At 47.5% G+C, this 27944-nt stretch overlaps 1 protein-coding gene across 1 annotated transcript; it reads left to right on the top strand.

The window, feature by feature from the left end:
- Positions 1-354: 354 nt before the first annotated feature.
- On the top strand, positions 355-27944 carry PDE6D (phosphodiesterase 6D). Its single transcript, XM_081007556.1, has 5 exons — positions 355-553; positions 20875-20963; positions 24025-24150; positions 24363-24468; positions 27188-27944. Exons 1-5 carry the CDS (start codon positions 501-503, stop codon positions 27267-27269), a joined length of 456 nt encoding a protein of 151 aa, XP_080863682.1. The 5' UTR covers positions 355-500; the 3' UTR covers positions 27270-27944.

The following is a 27944-nucleotide window of genomic DNA, read 5'->3' as shown; positions in this document are numbered from 1 at the left end:
GATCGCGTAACGTGTGAAGGGTGCCCGCGTGTCTAGCGCGACCCGCAGGTCCGGCCGCCAGGGGGCCCTCTTCACCAGAGGCGGCCGCTTTCCACGCGGGAGGGACGGCGCGCCCGCCTTCCGCCTAAGATTGTCCTGCGGCGACACCCGTCTTCCCCCGCCGCCAGGGGGGCAGTCAGTCAGTCAGGCGTCCCTGCCTTAGCGACCAGCGGCGAGGGAGGCGGGGGCACCACCGCCGCTAAGTCCGCGGATTGGTCACCGGCGTTGCCAGTCGCGCGCGCGAGGGGGGCGATTGGCTGGCTGGGCGGGGCCAACCGGGACCAAAGCGGGTTGGTTGGTTGGTTGGTGGGTCTGTCTGGGCTCAGCGGCGGGCGCAGCGGGGTCCGGGCCGGCGCGCTCTCGCCTCCTTCCGACGCCCCCGCCCAGGTCCGTGAGGGAGCGAGAGCGGGAGCTCAAGGCCGGGCCGGGGGGCGCCCAGCCCAGCCGCGAGGAGCGGGACCATGTCGGGCCAGGAGGAGGAGCGCGCCAAGGAAATCCTGAGGGGGTTCAAGCTGTATCCGGCCTGGCTTGGCGGGGGGGGGGGGGGCGGGGAAGGGGGGTAATTACGGTAGAGAGATTGTGGGGGGCGCGCCAGACGGGGAAATACGGTAATGGCTAAATATTATTATAGGCGGTTTTAGCGCGGGGAGGGGGAAAGCAATGGATGCACGGGGGCGTGATATTCGGAGGGAGCGTCAAGAGTTGTAACTACGGGGTGTGCAGATTCCTGCATTGGAGGGGGTTGGACTAGATGACCGCCGGGGTCCCAGCCAATTCTGCAGCCCTGTGTCTGGTACGCCTAGCTGGTGGAGAAGAATACCCATAGATGTGCTTGCAGAGATATGCGCTTGCAGGATTTATTTGGCCGGGGCGTGGGGAGCTGGGTGTGTAAATGTTCCCTTGTAGCTGTGTGCAAGTATTTGGATGAATGGGGCATGCCTGTTGGGGGTGTTCAGCGAGTCAGTAGAATATACTTGGGTGTGATTTAAGGTGTTCCTGGCATGGGGAGAGCGCCAGTAGCCGGTTTTGTGTCTTCGGGGGTGTTTGGGAATGGTCTTATGTCTGCAGCAAGCCTTCCTCCTTATGCACTCTCCATGGGAAATAGGAGATGGGGACTTTCCCTCTGTTTCAGATGCTCCTCAGTTTTAGTCTGCTGGAAGGAGGTCTGCGGTAAGCTTCAGAAGCACATTGACGTGTCTGTTTGTGGCTTGGCGCCAGCGGGCCCTGGAGCTTGGCAAGTTTGCAAGGCTTCCATATAGGAGAAGAACTGGAGATCTGGAAAGAGCCAGAAGCTGTGGCTCCGGCCCTATCGCCCTCCATTGCAAGATTCTATAGATGGGAGCCTCTGCGGGATTAACCCACATAATCCAGATCATAGTGTGCCAAGAGCAGGAATGGGTGCATTGCAGGAAAGGGCTTCCAGAGCACTTGAGCAAATGGGCCCAACTCGGCCTGATCTGAGAGGTGGTAATTTGTACTTTCAAATGAGAGCTGTCTCGGGCTGCGGTTCTAGGTATGATTACTTAGGAGTAAGCCCCATCAAACCTACAGAAATGGACTTCTGAGTAAGCATGCCTAGGCTTGACCTATTAGTAGCTATGGCCACTTCTCTCCCTGCCCCTTTGTTTCTTTACCTATGAGAGAGAGAAAAATGCAGAAAGCATGCCTACAACATCCTGCATGACAGTCAGCTGACTGCCAGTGTTTGCAAAGTGCTATGCACTTTGTCACAGGCACATCTTTATCTGCGTGCCACCTAGCACCATATAGATATATAATACGTTTTTATTAAAAGATTTTTCTTGGGCAACAATACACCGCACACAGTCTCTCTTTTCAAGTCATAGAATCATTCAAGCAGATCAGTCGTTTTCAGAGTGAAATTCTAATGCTACGGGCAGCATGGGTCTGAGGGGAAGAAAGAGGGGAAATCCATTCTTTTACATGGTATATGAACAAAGCTTTTGTGTCAGCGTCATGTAAACAGGTACTTTATTTTTGCTGGCGATGCGAAAATCCAGAGGACCCGGGAGGTTACACCCAGTCCTTTTTTGCTGGCAGCACTCAAGGGTATCAGTACCAGCACCTTTCCCCGCAAATGTTAAAAGTGTGGCACTTACTGTAACACCTTCATGATAAGAGCCAGCACCTTTTTTTCCAAAAAACAGGAGCACTGGTTACGCCTAGCGCCAAGTGTGATATTAGGTATCAAGTAGGTGGGTGCAGCCGAAAGGAGAGAACTGGTGGGCCTGGTTAGACCTGCAGGCAAAAGCGTCTCCCTCCCTGCTGTCTTTGGTGCCACTTGTTTTGAATGGTGGTGGTATAAAGCAATCAGACTTCCAGCTCAGGGAGGTGCCATGCATTAGAACTGAGTGTCTGTAGTTGGTAGAAGGAGGCATTTGTGGGGATCAGTACTTCGTCTCCAATGGGAATTCTGGCCAGTATGGTTTGTGTTGCCAAGAATGCAGGAGGTGGACGGCATGCCTCTCTGGTTTGTTTTTGAGTATGAACACAGCACATTTGGGCAGCCTGGGGACTGTTATCACACGCAAAGTGGGCTCAAATGAGCTTACTAAACTGCGGGAAGTTTCAAACACAGGTTTCCTGGCTGAAGCAGAACCTCATCAAGAAAGAAGATTCCACCTAAACATTAGGAAGAACTTCCTGACAGTAAGAGCTGTTTGACAGTGGAATTTGCTGCCAAGGAGTGTGGTGGAGTCTCCTTCTTTGGAGGTCTTTAAGCAGAGGCTTGACAACCATATGTCAGGAGTGCTCTGATGGTGTTTCCTGCTTGGCAGGGGGTTGGACTCGATGGCCCTTGTGGTCTCTTCCAACTCTATGATTCTATGATTCTATGACCCCTGTACTTGATTGGTATGCTTTGCTCAACCTGTGTTCTAGCCCAATTGTGTTTGTGGCGGTCTGTTTTTGTTTGGTGTTCACAATTGGAAAAAGGACAATTGGAGGAGTGGAATGGTTCTTCTCTAGGGCAGAGGTCAGTATCCATAGGGAGTGGCTCAGTAACGCTGGGTAAATAACTTTCCTGAGAAACTCTTGCGGCCTTTCTCTAATGTCTCTAAGAGTTTTTATTCACTCCCAGCTGGCAGAGGCACATTTCATTGCACTGCTCTTGAAATTACCCTGACTTTTCAATAGTTATTTCACTTTGCAGTATATATGGGGTTATTAGTTTTTTCTTTTTTAGGAACTTGGTTGGGTGCATGGTCAGCTAGGCTTCTAAATAGCCACCTGGTCACCTATGATGAGTTAGAATTTCTTCCAGGTGACCAAGAGGTAAAACTTTGCAAAAGATCTTCAGCTGATGGACCAGTATACTGGTCAGTTGGTGGACTAGTATAATGTTAGGGCAATCTAGTAACTGTGAAATTCACCTGCAAGGCCAGACCTCAGTTTTTAGCAGAAGTGGCTCATTATTTTTCTTCTGGTTATGAGAACTAAGAACTAGCTTGTAGAGGAAAAAGCTGTAACTTGCCATGTAGGCCCCAGGATACTACATGAGACTCTGCATCATGGTTACCAATTTATGGAGCCCTTGTTTATGAGCCCTTGTTTCCTGATGTTTTTCAGAGCTAGGGAGGTGTGGAAAAGATAGATTGAGAAGATTCATAGTCAGCAAGAACTGAAGGCTTGATGAAAGTTTAAAGACCACATTTTGAGTTCCTTGCCAGCAAGGTGTCCTTTGAAAATAGTGCCAGGGAACCTTCTTTATCTGGGGACTGAGAGAAGTTTCTCACATCCATCACACACACCCTCCTAACAGTGAGAGCTTGCTAACACCAAAGCCTTACTTTGTAAGTTTCCTGATGTGATTCCTCCTCTGTGATTTTTGTATTTGTGCTGTGGCTTTTCCATGTCAGGATTGGTGTCCTTGCAGTGTGCTCACCTTGGTCCTTTTGGCTTCGGTGGAGCTGTCCAACAAAGCTGTTTCTGATAGGAAGCCTCTTGAGTCTGACGCTGTACTCTTGGAAAGCAAGCCATGCCCTGAGAGAAGAGATAAAGCCACCAGTATATTCTCTGCAGTTCAGCTGTGCTGAAGCATGGGCTGTTCACCGAGCTTTCACATTCTCCCTTGCCTTAGATCAGGGGTGGGCACTTGTGTCCCCGCTGCAGTTGCTGGACATCAACTCCCATCCTCCTTCACCTTTGGCCATGCTAGCTGGGGCAGGAGTTGGTGCCCGGCAACTTTTGGAAGGTCGCGAGTTGCTCACTTCTACCTTAAAACTTTGTGCTTGTCCATCCGTCCTTTTCCATCCTTTCCCCTTTTTGGTGCCAGAGCTCGTTGCTCTGAAATGTGAAATTGCAAGCAGGCAGAGTACTGTACCACTAAACAGCAGCATGCCACACATCTGACATAAGAGCTTCCGTGTCACATGAGGCAAGTTCCAAGCAGTTATGAGCCTTGACAGTTCTCTCTCCCTCCAGAAATTAAGTGGTGTCAACCACCCTTGATTTTTTTCCTCTCTCGCCCAATTTCTTTGGAAGCAAGTGACATTAGCGAGGATTGGATAAGCTTGATTCTTCTCTTTTCCCTCTGCCCCCAGTGGAGGCTTTTTCAAAGCAGGAGGTTTCAGGAATGTTGGGTGGGAGACTCCAGAGAGAGCCTATTATTGTACTACCCTCCCAACTCAGGGATTTCCAGAACTCTTCTTTGTGTAGTTGATGCCACCGTCCTCTAAACTTTCTCGCAGTTGCTGCTATTTACTTCTGCGTCGCTCAGGAAGTTTTCTTTCAAGACATGATGAATATAGACATAGCTGAGGGAATCCACCCTCTGACTCAGTCATGTTGGACAGTGATTTCCTTCCTGTAACAGTAGTAATGCAGCGATGTTCTGTGGGAATAAACCTTGGGCCTGAATAATTTGGCCCAGACTCCATGGATTTAAATATTCACTTAATGGGATTTGTGTATGTGGTATTTTGGATCTGCTTGGTTGGGCTTTGCTCTAAGAGAGAAGATGTGGGTTCAGAAGAGTTGAGGACAGTTTGGTTGTGTGCTTTTGTTCAGTATTCTGAGCCTGACTATGGGAGCCTTTCAGTGGGGTAGGAGATGGGGGCTAAAGGGTGGAGATAAAAATCATGTAAAATAATATAGTTGTGTGGTCATTTGCTTGTTCACCAGCCTGTGGGCAACCACTTATGTCCCACTGCCACATGCACAATTTAACCCACAAAAGTGTGCCTCCTGAGAGCAGATCCGTGCATGGGATGATGCCCTGGTGTGTGTTAGGTCTGAATAAACAGCTGTGTGTGAATCAGAATTTGCTCCTTTTTATAAGGAAGCAGATTGTGGGTTGGTAGCTGTTGAAGTGAGGGTTCCTACAGCCAGCTCATACTTGATTGCTATCTTACTTAGGGTTGCCATATTTCAAAAAGTGAAGATAATCTCAAAAAAGAAAGAAAAGCAAAGCAAAATGTAGACTTCCTACATGGGTTGCCATACGTCTGGATTTTCCCAGACATTTCAGTGATTTCAGCCTGGACGTTGCTTCCGACTGCCGTATTCCGGCTATGTCTGTGCAAGCGAGGTGAGCAGGCTGCCCTGGTCGAGTTCTCTCACCTTGTGGAAACTCAATTCTCCGTATGGTCCTGCCAAGTGACCTGAAGAATCTGATTGTGCACCTGGTTGAGATTTCTGGTAAAATGACTCTGTAGCCATCTTAAATTTCTTCCTGCTGACCAATCTTCCCTGCAAAATGTGGGTCAAGTTGTCACTCCTACATACAGCTGGTGTTCTGTGGATGGTGGTGCTTGGGATGCCTTCTGTAAGATACACAGGTTGTACCTATAGCCATCTGGCCAATGCGCGATCCCCATACTTCTGTTTTCTACTGTGTGTAAATCCTGAATTATTTCTGAAGTATAGCCATGAGCTCTGTGTGCTACAGATGTTAAACAAGACTGACAACTGAATCGGTTCCTAAAAATGAAATTCCTTAGCCAACAGCCTCAGGCAGGCAACCACTTACACATGTGTTTATCTGTGTAACTGTGTGTTTAGCTTCTGACTTGCATGGGGAATTGGTTGGGCATCCTCCAATATCAATACGTCTATTACTATTACTACTACTACTACTACTACTATGTACTAATATTTAGCTCTAATATAGTGCTTTTGAGTGTTTCAAGCGCTTCATGCAGACTATATTATGGTGAGCTTTACAACAGACCAATAAGGTGGGCTGATATTATCCCCATATTGCAATTAGATGGTGAGCCTGACCAAATGTGACTTGCTGATTTGTTCATGGTGTAGTCAAGATTCAAAGTACAGTTTCTGGATCCACAGGTCAGCCTCTTAAGGCCAAAATGGGAGGTGTTGGCAACAGACTCATATAGCAGAATTTGGTTGCTGCTGAGAATCCCTACAAAGGTGGGTTTGAAAGTACAGTGTGAGAAGCTGGGAAGAGGAGTTCTGTGCCTTCCCCTGAAACTGCCTCTCCCCAGCCTCTTTCTCCCAACGCTGGAAGTAGCCCCCGCTGGAAGGAAACCAAAGTGGAAGAAGTCGTGCTGGGAGGGAAATAACATGATTGTGTTTTTAAGTTCCTCAAACACAGTAGAAGGGAGACGGAGGCACCAGTGGGTATGATCCCAATGCTTTCTGGGTGTGAGGGCAAGGGAGAGACATTTATCAAAGGACTGACATATGTGCTTCTTAGACTGCCGATGAGCTGCAAGAAAAGGCACCCTCAATCCAAGCAGTCTCCCAAGGATTCCTTGATGAAGAGACTGAGATTCTCAGAATGCATTTGGGAACATAACCACTCGTACAGCTGTCATCTTTTTAAACATTTGGCTCTTTTCCGCAGCTGTTTTTGATCCGCTTTTATCTCCTTTAACTCCCCCACCACCACCATGGATATTTGTGCACGCACACCTGGAATTTTGGCACAAGCTAATTTGGATTATATGCTCACCAGCTCACATTGAATTCTGTGATAACCCAAAAATAGATATATATTTCAGGCATGTGTTAGTGAGCGCTGATTTTCATGTTTAGCTTGTCTGTCAACTTTCAGCAGTCTAGGTCTTGAATTTTCAGACACAAAATTTGGGATTCAGTATTCACCAAGACTATAACATTCTTATGGATGTAAGGAGCTGACTGATATGATTCCTGGTCTGGTTCTGGATCCAAGGTTCTGGGCAGAGGTCTTTCAGACTAGTACTGAGACCGCGGGATTGAACCTTGAATCATCTGCCTTTGAAGCGTGTGCACCCTTTACCGAGCTATGGTGCTTCCTTGTTTCATCTTCTGTGTCTGTACACTGAACAAAAAGCTTCAGTCTTATACAGTCATACCTTGGTTCTCAAACTTAATCTGTTCCAGGAGTCCGTTTGACTCCTGAAACAGTTCACAAACCAAGGTGCGGCTTCCGATTGGCTGCAGGAGCTTCCATTCAGCTCATGCCATTTGAGCTGTTCCTGAATATATGGGTTATGTGGTAAGTGAACGTTAGTTTGAATAGGGCGCTCTGGCTTGTGACTGCTGTATGTAACAAGCCTGTGAGATGGCAAAAACTAGTTGAAATTTTGGGAAGCTTTTAGGTAGAGCAGGCAGAACCTTGGCACATCCTTCTGGGGAGTGCAGTGAAAAATAATGGGAGTTGCATGGTTCACCACCACCACCCTGATGGGGTGGGGTGGGGGTTGAATCTGTGCAGGATTGGACTTTTTAAGTGAACAGTGCCCCCTCCTTTGAAAAGCAGAGGATTCGGCTATGGTTGAATTTCAAGGCAAGCCCCTGCCAAAGAGCAGCTCATAGGAAAGCTGAGCTTTTAATCTGACATAAGTCTTCCACTAAAGTGCCCGACGGAAATGCTTCTGATGATTGCTATGAGCATACGCCTGGTAAATAAAGCAGATAATGCCCTTTCCCAAAATATTAGCAAAAACTGGATTAAGCAGATTCTGCCGACTCCTTGCTCCCAAGGACACAGAGTTGCTCACTTGAGTTGCCTGAGGAGGTTTAAGGCCATGCAGGGAGTGCCGAAGGCAGGCAAAGAAATGGCTGGATGACCAGTAGTTGCCAGCTTGGACCAGGGACCTTTGAACTTCGTACTTTGGCAGCCAGGGTTGGATATTTGAACGGCATTCCATTTCTACATGTGGCCCATGCAGTGTGGTTCTGTGGCCACCGAGACAGAGGTCCCCACTTTGTGTCTCTTAGCCCTTTCATGCTTCTCACCTGGCCACAGGAGAAATCCCCTTCCTAATGTTTCCAGGATCTTTTGACCTGCCTCTTCCACCCCACATACTGTTGTATTGGGTCCTACAATCACTTCTTTTGCCCCCCCCCCATTCCTGAAAATTAAGCTGCACCCACAGTGGTTGGGAAATGAGACCCGTTTCCTGCTGTGGCTGGTGTGCTGTGTGGAGAGAGGGGAGTGGACAACCCTCTTGCACGAACGCTTTGCAAGGCTGCGTTTGCTTCTTGATGTAGAGCAAAAACTCTGGTGCCCTGAGCAGACAGGCTGCTTCATCCTAAAGCCATCCCTGTGTCTGCTTGGGTGCGGGAGAGACATATGCAGGCTAATAGCTTCGAGGTGCTTCAAACATGTGCACCGTAATGTGTTGATATTGATCGCAGTTATACTAGAAGGTGTAAATAATATTTTCCAAAGTGCACTTCAAACTGAGCATGTTTGCTGTTTGAATGACTACTAAATAGAATCTGTGTTGTGAGGGGAAAGGGGACATGAATAACGCTGAAGGTAAAGCTGAATAGCATTTGCTTGGTTGGAGTACTTTGCAATTCTCTGTGGAATGAAGGTGGACAGATGGCTTGTGTGAGAAGCATAAGTGAGCTCTCCAATTACTCCCACCTGCAATTTTCAAGCTCTTTAAATTGATCTTCCGGGGGTGGGTGAGGGTAGAGTGACAGAGCACTCGGGTGGGGGGCTAAAATGTAATACAGGGATAGAGCACCTGTGGTCCAGCAACATCTACCAAACCTGACCATTCACCATGCTGGCTGGGGCTTATGCGAGTTGTAATCCAACAATATCTGGAGGGCCACAGGGCCCCCACCCTCGTATTTCCATTTGTGGCTAGCATTTGCACACGGCAAGCCTTTTCTCTCGGTGGATGAGACTTGGAGCAAGCCAGCGAGAGCTGGGGCGTGAGATCCTGCCAGCGTCTTAGTCACTCCCCTCTGTGCTCCTTCTCCTGCAGAATGAGGCTTTTCTTTCTCTAGCTCCTGGCTTCTCAAGGGGGTTGTTGGCAGAGGGGGACTCTCCGCGCTCTTGTTTCCTTCACAACTCTCAGTCTGTAGAACGTGGAACAAACGGCCACGCTGTTCAGGAATGTGTAAGGCAGCAGGGTTGGCATGGCACCAGAAACGTCTGATATGGGCTGGTTCATAAATAAGTACCACAGTGCGCAGTCGCTTTCTTGGGAGCCGTCTCGCTCTTGACGTATTGTTTTGCCTCTCGCAAAAATGCTCAACACCTGCAGCATTAGCCTTGCAAGGACTAAATGTCTCTCTGTGTGTGTCGTTAGTTCTAAGGACAGGGTGAGCCTGCCTTGATTGTGAATGGCTTACTACAGCAATGCCCGGGAGATGCCCCATTCCCCCTGGACACTGTAGAAACAGTGTGAGCTTAGCTAAGGCTGACTACAGCGCAAGTGCCGTGTGCCGTTTTGAAGGCAGAGCAGAGAAAATCTTCACTGTCTGTTTCTGAAGTGTCAGTTCAAACTTCTGAATGGCTTGTCCCACAAACAAAGGCTGGAGGAACGCATCTTGCTTTTGAGCCTTCGGTGACCAACAGCATTCTGGCACCGGTTAGTTCCCAGCACATCTTTCTCCCATTTGCTCTGTGCCTGCTCTGCTCAGGGACCATTCTCTCAGTCCCTGACTTCCTCTCTTCCTCCCTTGCAGATGGCTGTTATCACTCTGAATAGGGCAGCAGCAGAAACGATCAGCTTCTTAACTTTCAGAAGCCCCTTTTCAGTATGTTGCCTATGAGCTCAGGCTTAGACCTCAAGGTGTCATTCCAATCCATGGAATTTATTACTCCGTCTAACAGAATATTGACATTTGAGTCTCCTAGGGCTGCTGCTTTGGCCAATAACAAGAAAAAGGAAGTCCGCTTAAATGTTTCACTAGAGCACAGCTGCCAACAGCCGAGGAAAGGATTGGTTAGGCCTTGCTTAACAAAGACTGAGGTGGCTGTGTTGATGAAAAGTCTTTTAAGTTTTCAGGTGGAAATGAAGCACATAGATTCAGCTCCTCCTCCACATGCATACCTCCAGTAGCTGCAAGCAAGACTCTAGTCCAGTGGGAGAGAAGGTGCCATAGTTTTGGTGGGAGAGAAGGTGCCATATGGTGATGTCTGGGAGTGGAAGTTTAAACTGGGGGCAAAACACTGTCAAGGCTTCAGAAAATGAGCTTCAGGTTAGCTGGATATGAGGACTGATGCAGACAGCTGTTTAGTGTGGGCATAAGGTTCAGTGTCTCTGGCACCCACAGTCCAGCTAGTCAGTTCTGGGTTTCTTCTGCCCACTGGAACAGGGCAGCTTGTGCAGGTACTTTCCTCTCCCTGGACTGCTGCTTATGATTCCGTTTCTGAAGTTTGATTCGCATACTGCTGTGCTGGCTGTTGTGCTGGCCACCATTTGGACTTCCTGTTTGCCAGCTGTGTACTTTAGCATGAACAAATCTGGACTCCTAATCACTCCTAACTCATACCTAGGTATCTATAAACACAGAGTATTGATGAGTTAAACCGAAATAGCCTAGGTAAACGAGGCCTGAGACAGGGAAGGGTTTTTTTTTAGTTCAGTTCTGGGGGGCTATGTAGGTTTCCTTTAGTGCCACAAGTATGCTTTTGAAGTTGTATGTAAAATTAAGAGTAGTACAGTGGTACCTCGGGTTACATACACTTCAGGTTACATATGCTTCAGGTTACAGACTCCGTTAACCCAGAAATAGTACCTCGGGTTAAGAACTTTGCTTCAGGATGAGAACAGAAATCATGCTCCGGCGGCGCGGCAGCAGCAGGAGGCCCCATTAGCTAAAGTGCTTCAGGTTAAGAACAGTTTCAGGTTAAGAACGGACCTCCGGAACGAATTAAGTACTTAACCCGAGGTACCACTGTATGCCCTAAGGCAAGCATAGAGCAGCCCTAATAGTGTGCCTTCATCCACCAAATATCCTGCCTTGCAGGAAGAGTTTTCTGTTCCTTTCTCACAAAACACTCAGATACCACTCAGATGATCTGTGCTTACAAAGACCAGGGGTTTCAGCCTAAGGGAGTGAGGGGTTAAATTTCACATAGAATTCACTTTCTAGTTCCCTGCACCCCCAAAATCCTCAGGACTGACTAGACCAGGGGTAGGCAACCTAAGACCTGGGGGCCGGATGTGGCCCAATCGCCTTCTCAATCCGGCCCACGGATGGTCCGGGAATCAGCATGTTTTTACATGAGTTGAATGTGTTCTTTTATTTAAAATGCATCTCTGGGCCATTTGTGGGGCCTGCCTGGTGTTTTTTACATGAGTAGAATGTGTGCTTTTATTTAAAAAGCATCTCTGGGTTATTTGTGGTGTGTAGGAATTCATTCATTCCCCCCCCCCCAAAAAAAATATAGTCCGGCCCACCACATGGTCTGAGGGCCGGTGAATCGGCCCACAGCTGAAAAAGGTTGCTGACCCCTGGACTAGACCCTCTGATACCAGAGCAGTTGAGTCAGTGGCAGCAGGTGGGCCTGCAACATCAGATGCAGAGCCCAGGAGTTGATGCCCTTGTGAGAACTCATGCTCACTGTAACACCACAACAGATCAGGCCATGGCATTGGGGCTTACAGAATGCATCTGCCACTGAACTACAGCCCATAGAAATAAATAAAGTAACTTGGTTACTTTCCCATAGTATTTTAATACTTTTAAGTGCAAAGCACGCACAGCCGTGCTGTACGGTCCAGGTTGATGTTCTTCCTTGGGAATGTTGGGCAGGCAGCCTGTCGTGCCTTGGTGCTTCGTCAGCAAATAGAAGCCCGTTGCAGCATTGGCATAGGTTTCCCAGGGAGTGCTTGCCTCAGTCCTGATCAGAATTTTTATTTTGCTCATTAGATGCTGCAGCAGCCCAGGGCTCAGTGTGAGTCCGCTGTGAAATTTCAATAAGTTTAAATCTGTAAGGACAAGAGGCCCATCTGCATTCTCTGGGCTTGCCTGGAATCCAGATTTATTGTGGGTAATTGATTGAAGGTGCGTGTTAAGTGTGTGTACATTTCATGCTCTTGGAACTATCCTTTTAATACACGGCTTTAGCAGGATAAAGTGTCAAACTTCAACCACTCTGCATTGCTAAATGTGTTCATGTAAATGGCTAGTCTGCTTCTGGGAATGGGGTGTGAGGGGGGAGCGAGCGAGAGGAAACATCAAAGCTGGGCAAAGGAAGTGTGCAACAGTTCGGATTCTGCTCAGTGTGCAAATACCGACCCTCACAGGCTTATTAGCATCCCTGCCGCAGTATCACCACTCCTTTTGACATGTTCCCAGAAGGGTAGCCCTGCTTTTGTGGAGGGGAAAAGCAATTCCAGCTGCCAGGAGCTCACATTTGAAACTGCTTGCTTCAGCATCTGGCTGTGTAAGATAACGCCCATTTCTGCCTGGTGATGCGGTGGCTCTCTGGCTCATGTTTACCCATATTGTTTTTTATGATGCAGAGCCTCCCTCCTCGGGCACCTATTGCCATGGTAGCAGTGTGCCACTTGGCAAGTGACACAAGCAGCTCTCCCTGGTGAGACTGGCATTCTGCCATGCTTTCTCTCCCAGGTGTGCTGAGGATGCTTGGCAGGGAGGGTGCCAATATCCTTGCTTTGCTGTTCAGGAGCAGGGCAGTCGCTGCTTCTGGAGGTGAAGATCCTGCTGAGTGTTTGCCAGCAGATCCAAAGTTGTTCGTGTGTGCCGTGCGATAAGAACAAAAGGATGAGGAATGGCACGACATGGTCTGCCTCTTCCGGGGAAGATTGTCCTTTTAAAAAAGAAAAATATTAGTTTTTTAGCATATCATTTTCAACAATTATTAAACATACTTTTATATCTTATACAATTTTTTTGGCTTCCATCAATCACATCTGAAAATTTTCCAATACTTTTCCTTTAATTTACATTTCTAACTTTCACTATTACATTTAAATAGTAATATCTCTCTTCTTTGCAATATTTCATATATTCCTCCTTACAAAACTTCTACTAGCGTAATTTGTTGATTACAGTTGCTCTTCGAATAGTTCGTACATTTCTTCCAATCTTCTGTGAATCTCTGGTCCCGCAGATTTCGAATCCTTCCTGTCATTTAATCCAATTCTGCGTAGTCCATTAATTTCGTCTGCCATTCTTCTTTCGTCGGGATTTCTTCTTGCTTCCATTTCTGGGCCAACAAAACTCTTGCGGGGAAGATTGTCTTTTGATCCTGGATGTGGAACCTAGGAGGCTTCCTCGGGTTGAGTCAGACCATTGGCCCATCCAGCTCTGTTCTGTCCACACTGACTGGCAGCAGCTCTTCTGGGCTTTGGGCTGGACATCTCCCAGCTCTTCCTGCAGATGCCGGGGATTGAACTGCGATCCTTTTGCATCCAAAGCATGGGCTGCACTATGGAGCCACAACACTTCCTCAAAGGGGCCAGGACCAGCTTGTACTTTCCCTGAGTTGACATAGGACCCAGTCCAGATAAGCGCTGCTGCCAAACGGAAATCTCTTGGTGTTTTCTAAAAAGAGCAAAGGGTCTTGTGGCGCTTCACGGACTGACAGTTTTATTGTGGTCTGGAATCCGCTTCATCAGGTGCATGAAGCATTCTCTGCAGTTGGCTGGCTAATACATCACAAACGTGTAGAAAAAGAAAAGAACCAGCAGCAGTGGCCTCCCTTTCGATGGCCTTTCCGGGAAAGATCGGAAGCTGCAGTCGCAGAGTGTACAAGATCAGAATACTGACCTCTTCACAACAGCAGTAATTGATGATAATGCTATCTTTCTAATCATGCTTTTGATAACTTAAAAGCTGCAGCATGAAGGAAATGCCTCCTTCAATAAAGCCTGAACTGAATAAATCTGATTTGCCGATAATCATTAGTGCGGAGTAACAGGAAAGAGTATATTATTGTCAATTGCTGCTGTTGTGAAAGAGTCACTCTCTTCTTATCTTGCATACATTTGGGTTCTGCATAGACCTACAGCAGCTATTAATATGCCATGGCCTTTGGCCTCTCAGCTTGTCACACACACACACACTTTTAAGTGTGTGTGAGAGTGCACACACCAGCTGAGGACAGCGTTTCATGCATCTGGTGAAGTTTCTAACCCACAGATGCTTATGTGACACCAAATCTGTTAATATTGAAAAGTGCCACAACTCTGTTGCAGCAAGATCAACACAGAGTGCTGCACAGTTGTCTTTCTGGAATCGGCCTCATGTTTTCTAGCATCTTCTGGGCTAGGATCAGCCATAACCTGGCAGGTCATATAAGCTGCATTTACCTTCAATAATGATGATAATTTTATTAGTTATACCCTGCCCATCTGGCTGGGTTTCCCCAACCACTCTGGGAGGCTTTGTGGTAAAGAAAGACTTTGTCCACAAATCCCCTTGCTAGGGAAGGAAGGGAAATGCTCTTGAATGGGAAGCAATAAAGATTTCCTCATTTGAAATTGTTCCTTCCCGTCCCTGTGGATTTGATATACCTCGGTTTAAGAACAGTCCTGTTTACGAATGATTCGGTTTACAAACTCCACCACACCGGAAGTAGTGTCCCGGTTTGTGAACTTTATCTCAGTCTAAGAACAGAATCTGAACGGTGGAAGGGCACCAGTGGCTGGAGGCCTCAATAGGGAAAGCACGCCTCGGTTTAAGAACGCACTTCCGGAACAGATTAAGTTCGTAAACCAAGGTACCACTGTATAACCTTACCCAAGAACACATGTACCTTGAGGCTAGAAGGTGCCAGCTTCACTATACAGTCTGCTATCTGAAAAGTGGTTGTATTGAGTGGGAAAACCTATGCTACACCTGACTGGAGAATAGAGAGTTGAGAAGTTGCCCCTATCCTTCAAGGCTTAGCTAGATACTTGCTGTTCTGGTACAGTATTTCTGTCTGTGGCAAACTGCACAACACCATGTGTTTGATCGCATTATAAGATGTTCCTGCATGTACACATACATATCACTGCTATCACTTTCTAATAGTTCTGTTGGAGCATAATGTCTAAACACCCCACTCCTCTTTCTGGTCAGGCTGTAGCCTTTGAACCCCTCTGGAGGGAAGCGGGCAAATGAGCCAGCTAGGATAGCTGCAACTTTCTGGAGTAGCTTTCTTGTCTTCAGCTGGCTTCCTGGAGAAACTCCTCAGTGTCCTTGTTCTGCCAGAGTCTCTGATTTTGTTCTCTGGTGCCAGGAATGTCGAAGTTTTGAAACGGATTGGAAGGAGCCTTGGAAAATCTCTGTGGCAATGCAGGGAGGAAAGGCTGAGAAGCCCAAGCAGCTCAGGGTTGGGCTGCCTGCCTTTGCCTTAAGAAGAGGACCAGGGTGAGGGTACAAAGCTGGGCATGATGTTGAGTGCATGATGCAAGAAATGAGCAGGGGGTGTTCCTGGAAACTGCAAGGAAGAGAGTAATGGTGGATTGAATGCATAGCTGAGGTTGGAAACCAGGCTCCTTGACGCTGGAGGCTGCCACTAAGGAAATGGACTATATTACGCTCAAAATTCTGAGGCTGGTGTCTTAAGGCTTTGAAACAGCTTTTTCCTACTCCTCTTACATCATCTTTCCACTTCACATATGCAAGGCTGGAAAAATCCCAGTCATCTAGGCTTCTTGCAGATGTCTTTGACTCTCTCCCTCCCTCCCAGCTCTGCTACTTTGCATGTTGTGTTTTCCCCATATTCATCTAAGATGGGTTGTGCAAGGATTAACAGGGGCTGGCTGGGAAACGGTGGCTTCTATTTTGGCTGAGCATTAAGGGTATGCAACTTGGCCAGAATACAGAGAACTGTGAATCTCCTTCTCTGAACCCTTTGAGAGGGTTTTAAGCTGCCTTCCTTTCTGACATGGAAGTCCTTTCAACGTGGGACTTGGACCCCAGAGGGCATGAAATTTGGCCAGTGGCTTTGGACCAGTCACTGAGCGTGGAGCGCTTTCTTGAGCTCCTAGGAAGTGGGGCAGGTGTTGGTGAAGAAGTGCAATGGGGAATTGCTTTAAAAGATGGGCGATGATGAATTTAAAATCCCTTGACTCAATTGGCTGCACATTGCTTGTGTTGTGAGTTCTCTGCTGAAATGAAATCATGGCGTTCAGTAAAGAGCATGAACACCAACAGCTATTTTGTGCTTAGCATCCCTTTCCTCCCGCAATCATGATCATGACCAAGTCCAAAGAGTAGCACTGAGAGAGTGCTTTATGTCTCCCTGTTTGTTACACTGTGGGGTCCTACAAGAAACCACTCTGTCCACAACGCTATTTAATATCTACAGGAAGCTGCTGGGAGTGGTCATTAGGAATTTTGGGACATGCTGCCATCAGTATGCTGATGACACACAGCTCTTCTTCTCCATAACATCTGCATCAGGAGATGCCTTGCCATGCAGAATGAGGGAAAGTAAGCTGAGCTTGAATCCTGGCAAGATGGAGCCCTGTGTGTGAGTTATTACCAGATCTGAGAAATTGGGTCAGTTATCTGCCATGGACAGGGTTGTACTATCCCTGAAGGAGCAGGAATGCAGTGGGGTGGGGCGCAATTCTGGATCCATTCTGCAGCTCCTTCCCTTTAAATGAGCTTCAGCAACAGCACCTTGGTGGAACCTTTTTGGGACTCTTGGGCTTCCATAGACTCTGGAGACATCCTGAGTGCTGAGGTCTCATTCTGCCTGGGCATGTTTCCCCTTTGGGAGAACCATTCTGTCAATAATACTTTCCTTTTCTTGGGTTTATCACTCAAGCTCTAAGGGTGTCTTTATGCAGAATTGGTGATGGGCAGATATCTCAGGCTGAAGTGTCTGATGGGAGCTGCACTCTTAGCTGAGCCCTCACTTCGCCCTGGAGTGGGAAATGGAAGAAAATAAGCAATTAAAGGACAATGGATGCGTCTGGAGCAGTTCCAATTCCCTCCTGAAATCCATCTGCTGCAGCATTCGCTGTTGCTCTCTGCTTGGCCTCCCGTTACAGTCTAATAATGTTAGTGGTTTAATAGTGATGGCTGCAGAAATTGCTGTGCAGGGTAGGGGACTTGGTACAAATGCATTGCAGGCTGGAAGCCGATATTTTTCCTCCCCTTCCATCCAACTCCCTGGACTGTCTGGGGGGGGGGGGGGAATATGTGGCACTTCAGGCTTAAATGCAAAAAGGGAGTGGCTGTTAATCTTTTCAGGACTCATGTGATCTCTGTTTTTTCCAGCTAGTCTGTTCGTCTGCCAGCACATTGGAGATGCAGTTGTGCTCTCTAGAGCCTGAGTAGACCAATGTTTCCCAAACTTAGGACTCCCAACTGTTTTCGAACTACAACTCCCATCATCCCTAGCTGGCAGAACCAGTGGTCAGGGATGATGGGAATTGTAGTCTGAAAACAGCTGAAGCCCCAAGTTTGGTAAACACTGAAGTAGATTCATAGATGATCCCATTGTTAAATGTTTGGGGGCCGTGCCTGCTGAAATCTTGATCTTAAATTAACAGATTATGTAGGATTCTGCAGTTCTTTCCTCTGCATTTTTTAATACCCAAAGCATCCTAAGTAAGCTATGTCCAAATAGCAGAAGGCTGAGTGAAGAGAGACTAAACCCCTCCTCCACTTGGTTTTCCATCTCAATTCCTCCTCCCTGACCTGTGTTTTTACTTCCCAGGCAGGGAGGAGAGATGGAGGGCCCTTGATCTGAAAAAGCACCTTGGAGAGGACAGTTTGGAGCTGGGAAAGGGTTAAGCAGTCTATCCCCACTTGCCATACTTGTGGTCAGACAAGGCCTGTCCATGCTCCTTCCAGGCTTAAATTAACACAGTGGAAAGAATTTCAGAGTGCTGCAGAATGTGAGTGTGAGTCTTAGAAGAGCAGGAAGAGTTTCAAGTTGTTGGGGGGTGGGCTTTGAGTGATTGGCTTAGCTCCTTGTTCCTAACCATGGGGGGGGGGGAGTCAGAATATGTTATGCAAAGCAGTGCCAAATTGCAGTAAATAAATAAGCAAACTTGCTCAGTTTGGATTGCAGAATTAAGCTCTTCTTACCCCAGAATTTGGCCTGTCTGGATGCAGAGCTGAACGTGGCTTGCAACAAAACCTCAGCTGTCCTGCATTAAATGGAGATGTGGGAACGGAGGCTTCGTATCCCAGGAAAAAAAAGGTTCTTTAGAGAAATGCAAACTGAGTGTATCACAAAGCAAGAGAAAGTTTGTACTTCTGAATCGATTTACTACATGTACAGAATAAAATATCTGAACATTTGAAAGGTACCTTACCCTAGCCTCCCTGCTGCCTGCTTCGGTTTAGCAGCTACTCAGGCAGGGGTGTTTCCTGCTGCTGGCTCCAGGGATCTCTAGAGATGCCTGGGATCGAATGTGGGACCTCCTGCAGGGACCACGTCGCATGCTGTGTCCCTGAGCTGTGTCCCCCTTGGCAAGTTTTCTGGTGTAGCTTCCATATCCCCTTCGGCCAGAGAGAACATGGGCTTTGAACCCATGGCTGCAAACATCGCCAGCTGGGTAAGCCTCAACCACTGCACCACGGTTCCTTGGACATTTTCTTTTCTTTTTGATGGTGAGGATGTTGAGAAAAACTTAGGCCATCAATGATCTCGTGTGGTGGCTGCGTTGGTGTTCTCTGCTTGCCGTTCTCTTTCATTGCATTTCACAGGCTCAGTTCTGTGTTTCAGCCGGTCAGGTCACCTATTAATACATTCTGCATCCTGGTCAGAGTTCTTCCATCTTCTGAAACACGATGAGTATCCTTGAGGGGTGAGACTTACATTGGTCTTGGCACCTGACCTCTCCCACGACCAGTTCACTGGGTCCCCTGCTTGATAACTTTTAGGAAACAATCAAAGAATCTGTTTATTTCTTTAGCTTTCAATGGGAATCCATCGCTGCTGCCGAATGGTTTTGACTGTTTTCTTTGTTTAAACTTAGCTGTGTTTCGTATTGATTTTATGCCTTTCTGCTGTTGGCTACCTTGGGAGTCCCTGTGATTGAAGGGTGGGGGGAGATTTTACAATAATAAGTGTGTGCACAAACCAAGTTAAATGTCAGCCCTGGAAGGGCACTGCAGTGAGACATGGCTCATTTGGGAGGCAGGAGAATTCCCTTGCCTTATGCTGCTCATCGCAGTCAGTTCTTGAGGAATTGGAGGTTACTTGACCTTTGTCTGTAGCCAGACACCTTTTCTGGGTTGAATGTTGCATTTGCTTTGTGGTTTCTTCCTCCACTTCCCAGGTTTCTCCACTCCCGGGTACAATTTTTCTTCTCCTCCAAACTCCTCTGACAGTCTTCCTTCAAATATCCATACTAACGTGGCCTCAGTGACTTAATGATACTTAATGCTCTGGATTCTGCCTACAGGTCCCGGCTGCTCGTCTTGAGATAAGAATCTATTTTTAAAGACAGCCTTTCTCTCGCTCAGGTAGAAGACTGGCTAATCCAATTAAACACATTAGGAGATAACCGTACATGTGGCTCTGGTTCAAGATGTCTGATTTCTGCACCGCAGGACATGTTTCAGTTGCCGACCTTCTTCCTTGTTACTTAGGCAGCTAACTAGATCTGCTAGGCGTCACCTGCTCTGCTTGTCATTCCTCCTCACCTGCTTCTGAATGATTTCCCCCTCTGCGTATTGTTCCTGGTCAGCTGTATGTACACAAGGCCCATTTTGCTCATGCTCTTCTCGACTGCTGTTTTCTTTTCTTCCTTTTTCTAAAAAAGAATTGCAGCTATTGAAAGATGTTTCTGCTGCCAAAGAGAGAGCAGCCTGTATCACAAGCTCTGTGGTGTAAATCCACTTCACCAAACACTGGTGCTTCCCTAAACAGCAGCCTTCTGCTGAACCTTTGGGAGTAGGAACTGGGAGGTTGCAAGCTCAGTGATGGAGCCCCTGCCTCGTACGCGGAAGATGCCAGGTCCACTCTCCTGACATCTCCAGCTAAAAAGATTGCAGCTTTCGGAGAGTGGCTACAGTCAGAGTTGAATTGTATTGGTCCAGATCAGCAGTTCTCAACCTCTGGGCCCCAGATGTTGTTGGACTACAACTCCCATCATCCCTGAGCTCTGGCCTTGCTAGCTAGGCATGATGGGAGTTGTAGTCCAACAATATCTGGGGACCCACAGGTTGAGAACCGCTGATCTAGATGAACTTAGTTGAACTTAGTATAAGGTGGCTTCATAGAAATACTTTAAAAAATAATTCAAAAAGCAGCTTGTAGTTGGAGCAACAGGAATGTTGCTCAGTTTCCCTCAGCTGCTGTGGGAGAGCACTCTCCAAAAGTCAAAGCAGCCATGATTTCTTGTGTGGAGAAGGACTGTACTCAGAGTTAGAGCACATGGTTTGCATGCAGAAGGTCCCATGTTCACTTCTGGCATCCCCAGTTTGAAAATAAGGACCAGGCAGCCTGTGTGGGGCCATTTTCTTCCCTGAACCCCATGCCAAAAAAGAAAATACTGGATTAGATGGATATGGGAGCCTGACATGAGGAAGTTTCCTTTGTTCATGGGAGCTGCATGTTGCTGTTCATTTTCAGTTTTGGTCCATTTGATTCTTGGTGCCACAGGAGGCCTTTGTCCCTAGAATAAGGGCGTGCTCGGTATCGTTCCGCAATGCTGCTGCTTTTTTCCTTAATTACCTTCCAAACAGAAATTGGATGAATCTCCGTGATGCAGAAACAGGGAAAATTCTCTGGCAAGGAACAGAAGACCTCTCCATCCCTGGAGTAGAGCACGAAGGTACTGTTGAGCCACTTCCCGGTGGTTTGTGCGTGAAGGATCCTGAAATACTGAGCAGGTTCAGCACTGTTTGATGGGGTGCTGTCTTGCGCTGGGCGATATCTGGTTTTCAATATAACGATATATCACCAGCTAAATATCACAATATCTCAATATATCATGATATATATATGCGGCAGAGGGCCTTAAAATGTAAGGAAGTAGTAGATTTAATAAATATATTAAATAAACTTCCATATACCATTCTTTTCCGTCTATAAGGCTAGGGTTTTTTATTAAAAAATTATGTTCAAAATTGTGGGTCGTCTTATATACACGGATGCAATTTAGATTGGCTTGCCATCTAAATTTTTTACTCCCGAAAGGTGAGGTACGCTGTCATTCAGTGAGATATTTCCAGGATGATGCAGTTCTTGAGCAAGGGTGTATATCTAGGAAGACACACCAACTTTGGCTTTAAGTGTGAAGCAATCCTAAGTGTTCACTCTTGCTTTGTGAGCTTAGCCAGTGTTGGCGGACTCAGGAAATTCTAATCGGTCAAAAAGGGAGGAAAAGGGTAGACCCTCCACGGCTTGAGAAAGCCCACCCCTTTTGTTCTCCGGGGCCTTTTTGTCCCTTCCTACTGTACTAGCATTTTGTGCTTTGCTAAGGATATTTGTGGACATGTCTAGTAATGTGAGGCCAGATGGGGGCCAGCGCACTGGCAAGCCATTAATCTGGCTTTTTGCTTTGCTCTCTCCCCCCCCCCCCCCAAGATCCACTTTAGCAGATCCCTTGGCCTTTTTATGCAGTGCTTTTTGCGGGAAATCACTGTTCCTAACCTTAATAACTTAAAAGCGGATCTGATACCTCCTGAATCATGCCTCAGTTGAAAGGCTAAAAGAAGTCATTAACGCCTCCCCCCCCCCCCCGCCCCAGGGAATGGATTCAGCCACAAAGATAACTCAGTAATACCTTTTTTGCCCGTGCTGGCTTCTTGTCTTTGGAATCACGGGGACTTCTCTCCCTTTTGGAACTTGGTAGTCACATTCCTCTCCCTCTTTACATTGTCAAAATCCCAGTTGATGCAGCGCTCATCAAGAACACATCATTGAAACTCTCCTGACCCTCAATGGCCTGAGTCTGATTGGTGGCGTCTCTGAGTCATGAAGCTTTAAGCACTTTTTGTGCTGGTTCACAAGGCTTGGGTCTGTTCTTTCAGCATGTGCTGAGTATGGAAAGCCTGGTTTGGTAGCCCAGAACCATGTACCCTGAAAAAGATGCAGGTTCAGTGGTTAGACGCAGAGACCTATAAGCAGCTTACTTCATGGAAGCGCTTTTTGTGGAGGGAAGCCCTCGTGGCCTGAAGTGACCCTTGGAACAGTGGTTCCAATCATCTCTGTCCTCAGGGAACGCCTTCTGCATCCACTTCTCTGATATGATGCTGCCGCCTTTGCAGAACATTCGCAGGAAGGGTCTAGAGAGTGTGCAGTTTCCAGAGAGTCGCTGAACAGACCTTTGGGGGCTCCTGTTTCCCCACATGAACCAAGAAAGGGCCCCTGGAACAGGCATGAGCAGCCTTCAGGCTTGCAGGGTCCAATTTGGGTTTTACTAGACATGGGTGGTGCTGTGGGTTAAACCACAGAGCCTAGGGCGAAGGTCGGTGGTTCAAATCCCTGCGATGGGGTGAGCTCCTGTTGCTCTGACCCTGCTCCTGCCCAGCTAGCAGTTCGAAAGCACGTCAAAGTGCAGGTGGATAAATAGGTACTGCTCCGGCGGGAAGGTAAAAGGCGTTTCCATGCGCTGCTCTGGTTCGCCAGAAGTGGCTTAGTCATGCTGGCCACATGACCCAGAAGCTGTACGCCGGCTCCCTCGGCCTATAGAGCGAGATGAGCTCCGCAACCCCAGAGTCGGCCTTTACCCTTTAGACCCCTGAAGTCCACTGACTGGAGTCCATGTGCAAATCAGCCATGGAGAAAGGAAAAGTACCAGATGGAAACAAGACTGGAACTATGGTACCCCTTAAGCAACTAGAAGTCAGAAATGAACAGCACCTATTTCAGAAGTCCAATTTGCCTCCTGCCCTCTCCCTTTCCTGGAACATGCTCAGTATCTTCCCTGTGGCCGCATGCTTCGGGAGAGCCATGACAGGTCTGCTGCCGGTCAGGGAAGTCTGTCAACGGTGGCTGATCTCAATCATAAGTTTCCAAGGGGCCTTGAGGTTGCTGCAAACACCCTTTGAAAACCATTGTCTTAGGAAAAAATTATGTGATGCAGCTGGGCCAAAAAATGTCTAGTAGCGCCTGCCCTGTTTAGAGCTGGGCTGTATGTTGGTAAATTGTCTGAAACCAGTATATATGGCGTTCAGATCGCAATACCAGTATCAGACATTTTGAGCTGGCAAGGGAGCTTCCTGCCCCCCCAGCTGAGCAGTTTAAGGAAGCCTCGTGTAACCCGGAGAGGTATTGGGGCTTGCTCAGTAGGGCTGGGGGATGTATCTCGCCTCTTCTTCCTCCTCTAAGCAGCCAAGGTACATTCCGGACATTGTAACATATCAGCATATTGTGGTATTTAGCTGCTGATATATCACAATTTTGAAAACCAGATAACCCCCAGCCCTAGTCCTGATTGTCTCGTGTGTGTAGTGTAAGCCCAGCCTGCTTGACCAACACACTGCATTTAGTCATTTATGACACTTCAGTCATTTGTGGCATTTAGTCATTTATGGTTCCTTTCTTGGTCACTTTCCTGATGCAGGAGATCAGATGAGTGGTCGGTCTGAAAGTGCTTGAGGTTACAGCTGGGGTGGGTAGGAGCGAAAGAGGCCCAGGGCTCCTGTACCTTTAATTGCTAAAAAGCAAACAAACCCCAAACTCTCCTTTCCTACACAACTATTAGAGGTGTAAGAGCCCAGGCCTTTTTTGCATCAGACTGCCCTAGTTATAACCTGTTGCATGTGTTTGCTTCACAAAAGTCGGACGTGTATTTTTCTCCTCTTTTTGGACCTCAGTGCCTTTGGCAACAGCAGGGTTTGTCCTACTACTCAGAATGATAATCTAATTTCCCCCTTTCTCTCTGCTAGCTCGAGTTCCTAAGAAAATTCTGAAATGCAAGGCTGTATCTCGGGAGCTAAACTTTTCCTCGACTGAGCAGATGGAGAAATTCCGACTGGAACAGAAAGTGTATTTCAAAGGACAGTGTCTAGAAGGTAATGTTCTGTTCTGTGAGTAGCTGTAGGTGATGTCTAACAATATGGAAGGAAAAGCAGATCTTAGATTGGGAGAAATGGTTCTCTGCAACAGATAAAGCTTATGATTTGCTTCCCAGTCTGTTGCTTAGGTGGGTGATATCGGGGGTGAGGGGAGAGAGAAAGATGGAATTAGAGCATTTGCAATCACTGTCCCCTTCTTCCCTTTACAGAATGGTTCTTTGAGTTTGGCTTTGTGATTCCCAACTCAACAAACACTTGGCAGTCCTTGATAGAGGCCGCTCCTGAGTCACAGATGATGACCGCTAATGTTCTAACGTGAGTTGTCACATATATCTAGTACCATTTTTCTTGAAAAAGAGGTGCCGGAGCTCACCATGAACACCTCCCTCCCTCCCTTAGAATGGCAGTGGCGCTCACCTGAGAGGTGCTGACTTGAGTTCCGGCTGGAAAAAAGCCCTGCATATAACACACACTGCAGAAAGATAGATCCAAGGGCTGCCTGGAGTGTGGAGCGGGCTGGGCTGACAAAGCATGTCAAATTCAGTGGTGCCAGTGTAAAGCTATTCTGTGGCCGAAGGGGTCAGAATTATGCTCCAGACCATTGAGCTCAATGCCCTGTGCAGCAGACGAATTGGCTTCTGCAGAGCCTAGGGAGGGATCTGTGCACCCTGAACCACCCACTAGAAATTTAAATTGAATTGAAATACTTTATTGTCCCTTGTACAACTTGTATACAGTGAGATTACACGAGCAGGCCCCACTCAGCTCTCTTCGTCTTAATTCCCCTCGTTTACTGCCGCACACCCACCAAACCCGAAAGTCAGTTGCCCTGTTATCTTTTCATTCAGCAGCCTAACAGCCCACGGATAGAAGCTGTTCTTTACCCTGTTGGTGCAACTAATCATGCTTCTGTATCTTCTGCCCGAGGGCAGGAGATCAAGAAAGTGCCGGCCAGGGTGTGAATCATCCCTGAGAATTTTCCTTACTCTCCTGAGGCAACGTTCTTCTGCTATTTCATCCAGCGGATTCACGGGACAGCCCATAATATCTTGTGCTGTATTCACCTGGCTTGAGAGCAGTACATGTGAAAAGGATCTAGGAGTCTTGGTTGACCACAAATGTGACATGAGCCAACAGTGTGACGCGGCATCTAAAAAAGCCAATGCAATTCTGGGCTGCATCAATAGGAGTATAGCATCTAGATCAAGGGAAATAATAGTGCCACTGTATTCTGCTCTGGTCAGACCTCACCTGGAGTACTGTGTCCAGTTCTGGGCACCACAGTTCAAGAAGGACACTGACAAACTGGAACGTGTCCAGAGCAGGGCAACCAAAATGGTCAAAGGCCTGGAAACGATGCCTTATGAGGAACGGCTAAGAGAGCTGGGCATGTTTAGCCTGGAGAAGAGGAGGTTAAGGGGTGATATGATAGCCATGTTCAAATATATAAAAGGATGTCACATAGAGGAGGGAGAAAGGTTGTTTTCTGCTGCTCCAGAGAAGCGGACACGGAGCAATGGATCCAAACTACAAGAAAGAAGATTCCACCTAAACATTAGGAAGAACTTCCTGACAGTAAGAGCTGTTCGACAGTGGAATTTGCTGCCAAGGAGTGTGGTGGAGTCTCCTTCTTTGGAGGTCTTTAAGCAGAGGCTTGACAACCATATGTCAGGAGTGCTCTGATGGTGTTTCCTGCTTGGCAGGGGGTTGGACTCGATGGCCCTTGTGGTCTCTTCCAACTCTGTGATTCTATGATTGATTCTAAGTGCATTACACGGAGTGCCCGTGAAATGTTGAAAATGCCCAGCGGAATTCACTCACTCCAGGACACAAAGAGCAAAATATCACCGAAATATCACCACCCTATGTAGGCACTTCCTATCAGATGATGTCAAACCAGCGTACCACACATAGAAATCTTGCTCACGCGGCGTCTGAGAGTTCAGGCGTTGCTCTCGCACTTCCAATCATAGAGTTTCCCCCAGCCTTGAGGCCTGCAAACCTGCTTCTTACTCAGTGAGCCTGGCCTGGTCTAAGATGTCTTTGACACTTCCTATGTTCTGCAGTGGGATGTGTGCACCTGTTTTGGAAGGCCTTCAGAAGGCTTCCACCTACCCCAGTTAGCTCTCCTGGGAGCTCCTTTGCCTGAAGGCACCTCAGAAGCAGGTGTTGCTTAGCCCCAGTGCATCTCTGCCTCCCAGCATGTAGGTTTGTTTTACACCAAGTCTCCAAAGATATTTCAAAGCATTTATCATCACGTACCATTTTTTCTTTTCAGCATACAAAATCTCTTCTTGATTTCCCACCCCTCCTTTCCTGATGTTTGTTTTCTGCTCCTAGCTGTTTTATAGCACATAGATGGGATGCGGGTGGCGCTGTGGTCTAAGCCACTGAGCCTCTTGGGCTTGCCGATCAGAAGTTCGGCGGTTTGAATCCCCGCAATGGGGTGAGCTCCTGGGGCTCTGTCCCAGCTTCTGCCAACCTAGCAGTTTGAAAGCACGCCAGTGCAAGTAGATAAATAGGTACCGCTGCGACGGGAAGGTAAATGGTGTTTCTGTGCGCTCTGGCTTCCATCACAGTGTCAGAAGCGGTTTAGTCCTGCTGGCCACATGACCCAGAAAGCTGTCTGTGAACAAACACCGGCTCCCTCGGCCAGAAAAGTGAGATGAGCGCCGCAACCCCATAGTCGCCTTTGACTGGACTTAACCGTCCAGGGGTCCTTTACCTTTACCTATAGCATGTATATTTTTATTGTCTAAACCCCGCCACCGTTAGATCTTTCAATAATCCACTGCTTATATTTCAGATCCTGCCCGCGACTTCATATAGGGGTGACAATTTGATAGATAATCCATCAGTAGTCTCCATTCTTCCTTAAACACTTTGTCCTTATGTCCTCTTAATTTGGCAGTTCATTTCACCATAGTCCATCATTTTCATAAGCCATTACTCTAGCTTGCAGTTTTAAGAGCAGCCCTTTGATTCTCCGCTTCTTGTTCTCCCCTGACGCCCCCCCCCCTTTCTCTCTCTGCAGCGGGAACGTTATCATAGAAACCAAGTTTTACGACGACGACCTCCTCGTCAGCACGTCAAGAGTAAGACTGTTCTACGTTTGAAAGAAGGCCCCGGCAGGGCGGGGCAAGGGCCTGGTTTAGTTCTCCCCCCTCACCTGGTTCCTGGTGCCGAATCCCCAGCCCACATCCAAAAAAGTGCCCCGTGGAAGAATCTCTCTCTCTCTCTGTCTCTCTCTTCCCGTAGGCGCTGAGCCCAGGGACCAGCTCGGCGCGAGTTGCAGCCTTGGCCCATTCTCTCTGCTCTTCTGGCTGGATGAGGCCGAGCTGCAACACGGCGTGTCACCATCTGCTCAGAATGGGGTGGGGGGTAGAAGAGGGATGGAGGACTCTGTTTTATTAGAGACCCAAATGGGCATGAAGGATCAAGACTGTAAATTATGTTTAGGTTTTTTAAAAAATCCTTTGTATGTCTCTGTATCTTAGTACCCCAGCTTCCCCTCCTTGGCAGGCTGGAAAAACGCTTCAGTTCTCCATTGTTCTGTTTGTCAGTTCGGTTTTAAGTTAACTCTCTCGCTCCTTCCCCCTTCCTATCTCTCTGTCTCTGTCTTTTTCTCTCTCTCAATTCATTCCATCTCTTTATTTCTACATAGGGGGCCCAAACATCATCACGTCCCTCCCGCACCCCTTTGCTCCTTAAACTTGTAAAATAGACTGATATTATTACATAATGTAATTAAAATAAAACATTTCTGAATTAAAAAGCAAACATTCCTACCA

This window comes from Podarcis pityusensis (genome assembly GCF_964106645.2).
Source record: "Podarcis pityusensis genome assembly, chromosome: 5".
NCBI lineage: Eukaryota > Metazoa > Chordata > Lepidosauria > Squamata > Lacertidae > Podarcis > Podarcis pityusensis.
The sequence above is the reverse complement of the archived record's forward strand: the minus strand, read 5'-3'. Positions and strand labels throughout refer to the sequence as shown.

Excerpts from the sequence above, each read along its gene's own strand:
- PDE6D (XM_081007556.1), top strand. The coding sequence starts at position 501 with ATGTCGGGCCAGGAGGAGGAGCGCGCCAAGGAAATCCTGAGGGGGTTC. Across the intron at positions 554-20,874 it reads ATCCTGAGGGGGTTCAAGCT|AAATTGGATGAATCTCCGTG; the intron begins GTATCCGGCCTG and ends CCTTCCAAACAG. Across the intron at positions 24,151-24,362 it reads CAAAGGACAGTGTCTAGAAG|AATGGTTCTTTGAGTTTGGC; the intron begins GTAATGTTCTGT and ends TTCCCTTTACAG.